This window comes from Megachile rotundata, chromosome 11, assembly GCF_050947335.1.
Source record: "Megachile rotundata isolate GNS110a chromosome 11, iyMegRotu1, whole genome shotgun sequence".
Classification (NCBI taxonomy): domain Eukaryota; kingdom Metazoa; phylum Arthropoda; class Insecta; order Hymenoptera; family Megachilidae; genus Megachile; species Megachile rotundata.
This window is the reverse complement of record NC_134993.1, coordinates 11,669,917-11,683,236: the sequence shown is the minus strand read 5'-3', so window position 1 is coordinate 11,683,236 and position 13,320 is coordinate 11,669,917. Positions and strand designations below refer to the sequence as shown.

Here is a 13,320-nt window from a genome sequence, read left to right as displayed (position 1 = left end):
TATGTGCTTCTTCATATGTGTACTTTCACATACATACATGTACTTCCACATATAAGTGCTTCTACATATGTGTACTCTCACATTCATACATGTACTTCCACATACGTGTGCTTCTACATATGTGTACTCTCATATACATACATGTACTTCCACATACATGTGCTTCTACATACATGTACTCTCACATACATACATATACTTCCACATACATGTGCTTCCACATACGTGTACTCTCACATACATACATGTACTTCCACATACAAGTGCTTCTACATATGTGTACTCTCACATTCATACATATACTTCCGCATACATGTGCTTCTACATATATGTACTCTCACATACATACATGTACTTCCACATAAATGCATGTACTTCCATATACATGCATGTACTCCTACATATATGTAATCTTACAGACATGTACTTCCATATACATGCATGTACTCCTACAGACATGTACTTCCACATACACATACTCCATTTGCATACATGTACTCCTACATAACATATATGTACACCTACATACATGTACTCCTTCATATATGTACACCTACATACATGTACTCCTTCATACATGTACTCCCATATACATGTATGTATACTTATATATGTATACATACTTCCACATACATCTATTTTCAAATCTGTATACAGCTCCACATATCTCCATCAAAAGTTCACTCCCCAAATTTTCCAAAAAAAATCAAATCCTTCAGCTAATATTTCGATGCACATTTAACATTAAAAATTGACAATCCACAGGAATGACAAAAATTGAACTCACAGCTTTCTCCCAGTACGGAAAGTTCTTCGGTACCTCGGCCTTGAACCTGTTGAAAGCGCAAGTGGATCGGCCGGCGTGGTTGCGAAAGAAAAGGAAAGGGATAGCTCGATGAGGCCCCGAAGAAACGGTTTTTGGTCGTGTTCGACGAAAGTGAAACGGCCTTCGGTCGAACGAGGCTTCTGCGTGTACACGGACGCCACTGAACTAGTGACCTTCATACGAGAACCGGTCTTTGTTCACGGTCCTCGGAGCCACCGACCTGGTCTTGCCCTCGCCACGCTAGCCTCCTTTCTTAGACACCTCGATTTGCATATCCCGTCGGTCGATCCGAACATTTTGCCCGCTTCCTGGACCGATTTCGGCCCATGAACTTTTATCGATGACGTGGATGATTAATCGATCTGACGTTGTACGATCGGTTGGGAATCGTTGACTCATGGGTATGGGATACGTGTTGTCGGGGATATAACGTTGTTGAGGGTGTATGAGGTTGTCAAGGTTGTAACGTTGTTAGGGGTGGGTAACGTAGCTAAGGGTGTATAACGTAGTCAAGGATATAATGTAGGGAAGGATATAACGTAGTTGTGGGTGTATGACATAGTGAAGTATATAACGTAGTTGAGGGTGCATAACGTAGTCAAGGTTATAACGTAGTTAAGGGTGTATAACGTAGTCAAGGATATAATGTAGAGAAGGATATAACGTAGTTGTGGGTGTATGACATAGTGAAGTATATAACGTAGTTGAGGGTGCATAACGTAGTCAAGGTTATAACGTGGTTAAGGGTGTATAACGTAGTGGAGGATGTAACCTAGTTATGGGCAAAATATCGTAGTGAAGGATATACGTAGTTAGAGGTATATAACGTAGCGAAGGATATAACCTAGTCATGAGTGAATAACGTAGTCAAGGATATAACGTAGTCAAGACTATATGTATAACGTAGTCAAGGATATAACGTAGTAAAGACTATATAACGTAGTTAAAAATACGTAGTTAAGGGCGTATAATATATTGGAGGATATAACCTAGTTATGGGCAAAATAACGTAGTGGAAGGATATACGTAGTTAAAGGTATATAACGTAGCGAAGGATATAACCTAGTCATGAGTAAATAACGTAGTCAAGACTATATAACGTAGTCATAAATACGTAGTTAAAGGTATATAACGTAGTGAAGTATATAACCTAGTCATGAGTAAATAATGTAGTCAAGGATATAACGGAGTCAAGACTATAAGTATAACGTAGTCAAGGATATAACGTAGTAAGGACTATATAACGTAGTCGAAAATACGTAGTTAAGGGTGTATAACGTAGTGGAGGATATAACCTAGTTATGGGCAAAATAACATAGTGAAGGATATACGTAGTTAAAGGTATATAACGTAGCGAAGGATATAACCTAATCATGAGTAAATAACGTAGTCAAGGATATAACGTAATCAAGACTATATAACGTAGTTAAAAATATAACATACTTAAGGTTATGTACACGTGGACAATAAGGGTTAGGTGACATTTGTGAATACCTATCTGGAGCGAAGATGAAAAACTATATTCAGATAATTAACTTGCTGTATGATTTGTCAGTGCGTCAGGACTAGTCTCAGCTGCAATATTAAAACGAAGAAAGTCGATCAAATGTTGTGACTATATAATTGCCTATTATACATTGCTTTACTGTGCAAAATATTAGACTTGAATTGCAAATTGGAAGGTATTCAAAATTCAAGTAAAACTCATGATAACTGAAGTACGAGTGCGTCACAAGTGCGTCACGTGTATTAGAAGTATGTTACGAATAACTCAAGTGCGTCATGAGTGCGTCACCAGTGTCACTAGTACGTCACAAGTATGACCAATGTGTCATCAGTGCGTCGTAAGTGCGTCACGAATATTAGAAGTATGTCACAAGTATTACAAGTGCGTCACGAGTGCATCACGAGTACCACAAGTGCATCATGAGTATCGTAAGTGCGTCATGGAGGCGTCACAAGTGCCAGAAGTGCGTCATAAGTGCGTCGCAAGTATCAGAGGTGCGTCGTGAGTGCGTCACGAGTATCAAAAGTGCGTCGTGAAAGTGTCATGAGTATCAGAAGTGCGTCATGAGTGCGCCACGAACGTCAGAAGTGCATCATGAGTGCGTCGTGAGTATCAAAAGTGCGTCACCACTGCGTCATGAGTATCAGAAGTGCGTCATGAGTGTCAGAAATGCATCATGAGTGCGTCACGAGTATCACAAGTGCATCATAAGTGCGTCATGAGTATCAGAAGTGCGTCACGAGTGCGTCATTAGTATCGGAAGTGCGTCACGAGTGCGTCACGAGTATCACAAGTGCATCATAAGTGTGTCATGAGTATCAGAAGTGCGTCATCAGTGGGTCATGAGTATCAGAAGTGCGTCCCGAACGTCAGACTTGCATCATAAGTGTGTCATGAGTGCGTCACGATTGTCACAAGTGCATCACGAGTATCAAAAGTGCGTCACCAGTGCGTCATGAGTGTCACAAGTGCGTCGCCAGTGCGTCACGAGTATCAAAAGCTTATCACCAGTGCGTCATGGGTATCATCAGTGCGTCACAAGTGTCACGAGTGCGTCAAGAGTGCATCATAAATGCATCATGCACTAGTGTACTGTCCTACAGCTTCTTGTGGACATGTTGAACTACTATAACGATGCATAACTTCTTTTGTACATGAACTACTATATTGAAAACATAATTAGATATACCACCATATAGCTGCCCACACTCAAATTACATTAAATATCCCTATTCAAAAGCGTTGCGCGCTACCATTTCGCAAAACACTTACCCTCGTCCTACTCCGTGATCCCGCAAAGTTTGAAGAAAATCGAAGCCTCCAAGATCGTATCTCTCTCAAGAGAGAGTCGACGAACCAGTACGCAACAATCGAAACCGTCACCTTGCGAGATAAAGAACATCAGTAATTTTTCCCGACTTCTTTATCTCCTCCTATTCAAGCTCCGTCCTCTTCCATCCCGCTATATCACGTATCACTATTTCCGTCCTTATCTCGCACCAAGTTGGATCACCGGCTCTGACCTTCTCGCCCCCCTCTCTAGCTCTATTCTAACCCATGCGTGCTACAACACGCTTCTTGTCCCTAACCTAATACAACGAGAGTCGCGTTGAGCCACACTGCAAGCCACATTCAGACCGGTTTGATGATTCAGGTTCATCTAGATCTAAACAACTACGACCTCGGGACACGTAATACGTTGGGTCGCGGACTCGCGGACATACGTGAGATTACCCCCTGGGAGAATGGTCGGAATAATGCCGTAGTCTGCATAGATTTCAAGCTTTTGGGACTTGGAAGCTGGGAAATTCTTGCGAATGTGTTGATGGAAAGCGGAGGGTAGTTTTGGTATTGGATAGTGGTGGGCTTTGGTATGAGTGCGAGAGGAAGGGTGGGGGGTTTAGGGTGAGAGGCAGATAGAAGTGTGGGATGAAGACAGTAATTTCTGAATTTTCAAATTGAGAAGTTTGTAATTTGATATTCTTTTATTGTTAAAATTTTTATTTTGCAAATTTTCAAAATTGAGAATTTCAAATGACAAGGTTTCCACTACTCGAATTTTAAAAATTGCAAATTTCAAATTTGGGGAGTTTGGAATTTGGGGAAAGTGGAATTTGGGGAATTTGGAATTAGGAGAATTTTGAATTTGGAGAATTCAGAATTTAGGGAGCTTGGAATTTGGGGAATTTGGAATTTAGGGAGTTTGGAATTTGGGAAATTTGGAATTAGGGGAATTTGGAATTTAGGGAGCTTGTAATTTGGGGAATTTGGAATTTGGGGAATTTGGAATTTAGGGAGTTTAGAATTTGGGAAATTTGGAATTAGGGGAATTTGGAATTTAGGGAGTTTGGAATTTGGGGAATTTGGAATTGGGGGAATTTGGAATTAGGGGAATTTGGAATTTAGGGAGTTTGGAATTTGGGGAATTTGGAATTAGGGGAATTTGGAATTTGGGGAGTTTGGAATTTGTGGAGTTTGGAATTTGGGGAATTTGGAATTTGGGGAATTCGGTATTTGGGGAATTTGGAATTAGAAGAATTTGGAATTTGGAGAATTCGGAATTTAGCTAGTTTGAAATTTGGGAAATTTGGAATTTGGGGAATTTGGAATTTGGGGAGTATGGAATTTAGGGAATTTGGAATTTAGGGAGCTTGTAATTTGGGGAATTCGGAATTTAGGGAGTGTGGAATTAGGGGAATTTTGAATTTGTAGAATTTGGAATTTGTGAAATTTGGAATTAGGGAAATTTGGAAATTAAGAAATTTGAAATTTTTGAATTTTGGGAATTTGAAATTATGAAATTTTAGAATTCTGGAATTTTTTATTTCTGTCCTTTAAAGGTATTGAAACATTGAGACTTCAACATCTAGGTACCCTAGACTACAAAATTCCCCAAATCATCCAAGTCTGCGTCCAACTACGAACTCTCCAGTTGAACTACCTCTACGACCCACATTCGTTATATTTCCCTTCACTCCCAAACCCATCATAATTACCCACATATTCCCCCGCCACACACCCTTAAACACACCATATATTTCTCGCAACCACTCACAAATGACTTCCGTAATATTCAAATTCTCAAAGTCTCTCTCAAATCTCCAAGCAAAGAATCGAAGAGTACTTACAAACATTTTTCAGCCATGAGAACATCTGTACAGTTTGAAGAGGCTCTTTAGAGGTTGAACGAATACAAGCCACATCCGTCTGGTTCCTGACATCAATTCCAGAAACGAATCCCCTCTGACGGTGTTGAGACACGGAAGAATGGATTATAATAAGTATAATAGCGTGGACATTAAACCCCTTCTGAGTTTCGTCCAAGGATCCGCTTAGACGGAGCTAGGCGGGCGTTGTAGGTCATCTGATGAAGGTCAAGGTCTTCGTTGTAGAGGAGTCTAGTTTTGGATGCTGGTTCTTGTACATTTGTAACGTGAAATAGGGGGACGGGTATTTTTGGGGAGGGGATTGGTATATGGGGATTTTTGGGTGGGAGGAGTTCGGGGAATTGGGGATTTAGGGAGTTGGGGAGTTAGGGAGTTGGGGATTTAGGGAGTTTGGGAGTTAGGGAGATGAGGATTTAGGGAGTTGGCAAATTAGGGAGTAGGGGATTTAGGGTGTTGGAAAATTAGGGAATTGGGAAATTAGGGAGTTGGGGATTTAGGGAATTGGGAAATTAGGGAGTTGGGGATTTAGAGAGTTGGGGATTTAGGGAGTTGGGAAATTAGGGAGTTGGGGATTTAGGGAGTTGGGGGATTTAGTGAGCTGGGAAATTAGGGAGTTCAGAAATTAAGGAGATGAGGATTTAAGGAGTTGGGGATTTAGGAAGTTGGGAAATTACCGAGTAGGGGATTTAAGGAGTTGGGAAATTAGGGAATTGAGAAATTAGGGAGTTGAGAAATTAGAGAGATGAAGATTTAGGGAGTTGGCAAATTAGGGATTTGGGAAATTAGGGAGTTGGGGATTTAGGAAGTTGGCAAATTAGGGAGTTGGGGATTTAGGGAGTTGAGAAATTAGAGAGATGAAGATTTAGGGAGTTGGGAAATTAGGGAGATGAGGATTTAGGGAGTTGGGGATTTGGTGATTTGGGAATTTGGGGATTTAGAGATTTAGAGATTTGGGAATTTGAAGATTTAGGAATTTGGAGATTTGGAAATTTGGAAATTTGGAGATATAAGAATTTAGAGATTTGAGAATTTTGGAATTTAGGAATTTGATATTATAAAAATTTGAGTCGTGGTAAACTTGAAATTTGGAATTTTTAATTTTAGTTAGTTGGAAAATAGAAAATTGGAAATTTGGTGATTTGCAGATTCACAAATTTGGAAATTTGAGTAGTAGAAAACTTGAAATTTTTAATTCTCATATCTCAAAAATTCCCAAAACCTCAAACCTCCAAAATCTTCAAAACCTCAACCCTCCAAAATTCACAAAAATCCCTAAAACCGCAACCTTCCAAAACTTACAAAAATCCCCAAAACCTTAAACCTCAAAAATCCCCAAAACCTCAAACCTCCAAAATTCCCAAAACCTCGCCCCTCCAAAATTCCCTAAAATTCCCAAAACCTCGACCCTCCAAAATTTCCTAAAATCCTCAAAACCTCAAACCTCCAAAACCTCGACCCTCTAAAATTCCCTAAAATCCCCAAAACTTCAAACCTCCAAAACCTCGACCCTCTAAAATTCCCTAAAATCCCCAAAACTTCAAACCTCCAAAACCTCGACCCTCTAAAATTCCCTAAAATCCTCAAAACCTCAAACCTCCAAAACCTCGACCCTCTAAAATTCCCTAAAATCCCCGAAACCTCAAACCTCCAAAACCTCAACCTTCCAAAATTCCCTAAAATCCCCAAAAGTCTCCTGATCCTCAAACCCCTAAAAATCTCCAAAAATCCCCAAAACTGTAAACCTCCCGCAAAAAAAAAGTCTGCATAAACCATCAGCAGCAAACGCATCATGAACGATCCTCTCGCGTTCGATCCCCGATGAACGGCGATAAAAGCAAAGTTTCCGACGGGTCGTTCAGCTCCATTTTCGCAAGAAACATATAACGCAGGTTGAATAGAGTGGCCGGCGAAGCTGTGAAGAGAGGATGCGATGAATCGAGGGAGTCGAGGAGTGTCTGGCGCGAGGGACCATTTCAAAGAGCTCGTCAAAGAGCCTCGCTGATCCGGGAGTACTCTTGGCTAGGTACGCCATTGCACCGAGATAGATGGATAGTTATAGCGAGTGCGTCGAAGCGGGATGCGGGGGCTGATCGATAAAAGCGGCACTCGGGTTCACGAGCCTCATTCAAGGACAAGGCCATGTGATAGCGGCCGCGGTTGCGCACTCAACCACCCCTGCCTATCGGCTGGTCGTTTGCCTCACCGCTGTATCTACTGTCTTTGGCGCCCTGCTCTTATTTCAATCTTCTCACGAAATTTTTATTTTTATTTTATTAAGCATTGAAACATCCCTGCTTATTGGCTGGTCGTTTCTCACCTACTTACGGTGTCCTGCTCTTATTCGAATTTTCTCATGACATTTTAATTTTCATGCAAGTAATTCGTAATTGTTACAAATTTCAGTTTTGTTATGAACTATTGATGATAGGATTTTTGACTGCAAATTTTAATTTTTTTATGAGCCATTGATGAAAGAATTCTTGAATGCAAATTTTTATTTTTATGTAGGCAAGTGATGAAAGGATTTTTTATTACAAATTTTAATTTGGTTATGGGCGATTGATGAAAGGATTTTTTACTGCAAATTTCAGTTTTGTTATAAATAATTGATGAAATTTTTTATATGGCAGAGGGATATTTCTGGTGAGTTCAAGTTTTACATTTTATAACTTTAAAAGACTGTATTTTTAAGGTAATATCGCTCTAGGAATTTGTAATTTTAGCATTCTATAATTTTAGGATCTTTTTTATAGATTTTATAATTTTATATTTTTAACATTCCATGATTTTACAATTCTATAACTTTATAATTTTCATATCTTGTAATTTTAAGACTGCATATTCTTAACTTCCACAATTTTAAAATAGTGACAAAATAAAAAATTAAATTCTTGTACCGTTTTTTGAAAATTATACAAAAATTTAGGGGTTGAATATTTGGATCTAGGGCTTTGTGTTAATATTTGAATTTTGGATGACAGAAGGTGAGTGTGTTCGAAGGTACATTCCTGAGGCCGTCTATTGCGTAGTACTAGCTACGCACACCAGCCTAGGTCAACCGTGCGTGGTGGGATGCCCTCGGTTTACCCTTCCTCAACCCCTTTTTATTTGTACGATTGCGTTTAGTGTTGTTTAGTTATGAAAATACTAACACTTGCAGGTGTTTCATTTAGAAATTTCACTACGATTTACCTTCACCCGAATTTCTTTGAATTTGGGGAACTTCGATGAATTATGCAATGTATCGAGTGGAAATAAACGTATCTCAAGTATATGTTACCGTGAAAGACCGAAATCTGGTGAATGTCGACATTCACATAGTCGCTTGGTGTATGTCCGAAATATTTGCTAAATACCCTTATTTCTGACTTACACCGGTAAATGTCGACATTCACCATGCACTAATGGTGAATGTTGAACATGTCGGAGATTTATATTTTCTTCTCCGTAATTCAGTCGCTATAAAACGTCACAAGGGTGACGTAACTCTTTCGCCTCTCTTTCTGAGAGGAGAGACCAACAATTTAAAACACATAGTACATTCTAAGCATACGTGTTCTTCCTCCGTGGCCTATTCTGCCGCGTGTTTCATATAGTATACTGAACAATTTTTCATTGGTAACATAATACTGTATATTCGTTTCCCCTGATTTTAATGGTACAATTAATTTCCTTTCATCATTAATTTTTAAAACGTCAAAACGTTTTAATCGTCTGTAATCCAAAGGTGTGTTGCACTTAGTTTTAGCAGAAACCACTTCAGAAAGTATTTTAGAGTACTTTTCTTGAGAAAAATAAAAACAATTGTCTTCTCGTTTACCCGCAATTAATGCATTTAACTTTTCAAGAAAAAGATCACGATTTACTGCAGTATCCATTCAGTATAAATTACGGTATTGGAAAAAAATTAAGAAAACGTTGCTCGCATTATCAAAGCTTGCATAAGATTGACAAAGCTGACTGACTCGACGCAGAACACAGGATTTGGCGGGAGAGAGCCAGTCGCTTCTTCGTCGGCTCCTCTCTTTTGGACCTCCACCAGAGCATATCTGTGATTGTCGACATACACCGGTAAGGGTCCGAATGTACAAGAATGTAATAAAATATTCGGTCTTTCACTGACGTATTAGGTATATGTCGGCATTCACCGGTGAAATTCTCCAATTTCGGTCTTTCACGATAATATATAAAATTACACGTCATATGGCAGATACTCTACATCAAAAGTGTGGCAGTAATAATTAAATTTCTAGGAAGATCACTAAATTTTTAAAAAAATCTACTAATTTCTAATAATTTATAATTAATTTAATAATTTCTTTTTTTAAGTACGATGATATTTGATACTATTCGCGCCAAAATCTTTAAAAAACGGCACATGCGCAGTATCTCTTCCTTGTATGCACGTGCGTGCGAATGAAGCTTAAAATAATAGGTGTAACGGAAGGTCTCTCGAGTGTTTCCGCACGTAATAATACTAAGCCCTTCCTGCACTTCACACTTAGTATGTTGTGCCATAAAAATGTGGATAATCTTGATTCTTCCCTAGATTATAGAAACTTCTAGATGTTTAAATCTCAGTACACTCAAATATCTGTATTTCAATGTACTTAGATCTCCAAATAGTCGAACTTCCATATTCTTGCATGTTCAAGTACTAAAATTCTAAAATCCCTAGATACAATATCCCTAGATTTCTGAATCCCTAAGACTGCAAGTGACTAGAACTGCAAGTTTCTAGATTTTAGAGAAATAAATCCTCAAATCCTTAAATTTTCAAAATCCTAGACTTTCCAATCCCTAAATCCCCAAGTCTGGTTATTATCAAATTTCTACAATCCCTAGGGAAATCCCTAGACAAACAAAACCCTACATCCCCAAATTTCCAGATTTCCAAATCCCTAAATATTCAAATACCTAAAACTTCAAATCCCTAAATTGTGAAATTCCTAGCTCTGCAAATTGATAAATTCTCAAATCCCCAAATGAGGAAATTCTCAAGTACCAAGATATCTAAATCCCTAAGTCCCTAGATCTGCAAGTTCCATGAGCCAAAATCCCCATACCTCTAAATCCTCATTTCTCCAAATCCCTAAACTTCCAAATCCTCATATTTCTAAATCCCCATATCTCCAAATCCCCATATCCCAAAATCCCCATATCCCAAAATCCCCATATCCCAAAATCCCAATATCCCAAAATCCCAATATCCCAAAATCCCCATATCTCCAAATTCCCATATCCCAAAATCCCTATATCCCAAAATCCCCATATCCCAAAATCCCCATATCCCAAAATCCCCATATCCCAAAATCCCCATATCCCAAAATCCCCATATCCCAAAATCCCCATATCCCAAAATCCCCATATCCCAAAATCCCCATATCCCAAAATCCCCATATCCCAAAATCCCCATATCCCAAAATCCCCATATCCCAAAATCCCCATATCCCAAAATCCCCATATCCCAAAATCCCCATATCTCCAAATTCCCATATCTCCAAATCCCCATATCCCAAAATCCCCATATCCCAAAATCCCCATATCCCAAAATCCCCATATCTCCAAATCCCCATATCCCAAAATCCATATATCCCAAAATCCCCATATCCCAAAATCTCCAAATCAACAAATCCCCAAATCCCCAAATCTTCAAATCCCCAAATCCCAACACCCCAAAATCCCCATATCCCCATATCCTCATATCCCAAAATCCCAAAATCCCGAAATCCCCAAATCCCCAAAGTCCCCAAATCCCAAAATCCCCAAATCCCAACACCCCAAAATCCCCATACACTCATCCCCCAAATCCCAACACCCCAAAATCCCCATACACTCATCCCCCAAATTCCCAAAACCCTCTATAACCCCCATCTCCCCATTTCCCCTAGTCAAATTCGCCATCTGCATCCCAGCAACCGGGAACACCGAACATAAACATCGAAACGACACAGGCAAATGTTGAAACCAGAAGCAACCGCTCGCGAGGATATTCGAAGAAGGAAGGGCAAGCGTTATCACCGTCGAAGGGAAAGAAAAGGAGAGTAGGGCAAGGGAGGGCAGTAGAAACCGAAAAGGAAGGACACGTCGCCGGATCGAGAGGAAAAGGACGGATATCGGCGCGGCAGTGTGTGCGCAATGGTAGACGGTGTTGCGTGGCTTAGTGTGGAGCGGTATCACGAAGCCGTCGCTTTATATACGTGCGCTGTCGGTGCGCGCGGATAGCGCGCTGGAACGTCGAACGCTATAGGTCGGAGCGCTCGCCACGGGCTGTAGGCTACCCACGTTCGTACGACGAAGAAGCAAACATCGACTGAGAGAGACGGAAACAGCAAGGGACAGAGAGGGACGAAACAGCAAGAGACAGAGAGGGACAGAAACAGCAAGAGACAGAAAGAGAGGGAGATAGAAAGAGAAGGAGAGAGAGGGAGAAGCATAGGCAGAGAGGGAGAGAAGTAGACATAGGGAGAGACGGACAGGGAGCGAAACAAAGATAATAGGGAGAGGGAGACAGATATCAGAAGCGAGGGAGATGAAGCTACAAGAGGAAAAGAGAAAGCAGAACGCTTATGCACCGCTGAATCCACCGCGGACGGCCGCACTCTCACTTTCGCCGGCGCCGATGACGGTTCTCGTCGTCGTCGGCTGATCGCCGTCTCCGACCATCTCGCGAGTTTTCCCCGATCCACGTGATCGATCGAGCAGATCCAGAAGTGCGTAATTGAATGGCCAGACACGAAACTCGAGCAGGGGTTGACGCTCTCGGCCTTCGCGATAAACCGCGGTCAACCGTGGAGGTGGATCGCACCGTCTCCGTCTGAGAGAGGAGAAAAACGAGAGTGAGGAGAGGGGCGAGAGTGACGAGAAGGGAGTGCGTGGGTGGTGGGAGAGAGGGAAAGGTCGGCTCGCGAGGGACTACTCGTATTCCGAGGACTGTTGTTTTCGGTGAACTGCTAAGAAACACTGGTCCACGCGGACCTTGCGTTCCCTCAGCGTACACCCTCACGTGCGTCGGTTTTACGTTGTGTGTTTTCATGTCGACTGTAAGCGCGCGTAAAGTGAGTGATTAGTTCGAAGTGTCGCCGCGAGGGTTTCCGCAGGTGTCACGCCGCCGCGAGACATTGACCGTGACATTCGCGGTGAGTGAGCCGACTTGGATTAACAGCGTGTGTGATTTTTCAAAAGTTACTGGATGTAGACGTGATCGAGGTGCTTTCGTGAATGAAGAGTACACGGGTACACGGATTTTTCAGTGAATACCCGTGACCCGCGGCAGCGGGACAACGAAACAAACGTGGCTCACACGGCGAGGGACAGGGCCGCCGAACTCCAGGCGGAGGTCAGGAGCGCGATCAGGGTGCTGCACGGATGGTGCCCCAGACCGCCCCAGGGGCACCGCGGTGACACCGTTCTTATGTCACCACAGACACAAATGAGACAAAATCATAGAAACGGAGGACCAAATCAACCACCGCCGGCTACAGTTGTTGTCAGCTCTACGTCCAGCATGAGACCCCCACCGCCGCCGCCGCCACCCCGTGTCAGGGCGTCTAACGAGGGCAAGGGGCACCACGAGGAACCTACTAGCTCCATTCCTGATCTAGGTGAGTTCTATTCCGTTTTTTTTTTAGTGAATCTTCCAGTATTTATTTTCGTTTATATGCGAGTTTTGGGGGTTTCAAGTGGGGTGATAACCCTTTGTTGTTGGTGAAGATAGGATGATGTAATTTTATTTTTTAGGAAGACTTCTCGTATTTTATACTTTGATTTGATGTTTTGTATTTTATACTTTTTATGATTTGATGTTTTATACCTTGAGA

The 13,320-nt window shown here is 41.3% G+C and overlaps 2 protein-coding genes across 3 annotated transcripts in view; one reads left to right on the top strand and one right to left on the bottom strand.

Annotated features, from left to right (window-relative positions):
• The window catches only part of LOC105662294 (uncharacterized), a 39,396-nt gene extending 35,343 nt beyond the window's left edge, over positions 1-4,053 (bottom strand). The window contains exon 1 of the mRNA XM_012283567.2: positions 3,606-4,053. The gene's annotated coding sequence lies outside the window, so the exon portion shown is untranslated. The remainder of the gene's footprint in view (positions 1-3,605) is intronic.
• An 8,035-nt stretch (positions 4,054-12,088) lies between these two features.
• E75 (ecdysone-induced protein 75) overlaps positions 12,089-13,320 on the top strand; it is a 266,115-nt gene continuing 264,883 nt past the window's right edge. Inside the window, exon 1 of one of the 2 annotated variants that reach the window (XM_012283637.2) lies at positions 12,089-13,104. In XM_012283637.2, coding sequence (XP_012139027.2) covers positions 12,915-13,104 — 190 coding nt within the window. In that variant the 5' untranslated portion in view covers positions 12,089-12,914. The remainder of the gene's footprint in view (positions 13,105-13,320) is intronic. The other variant, XM_076537556.1, reaches the window with a different exon arrangement.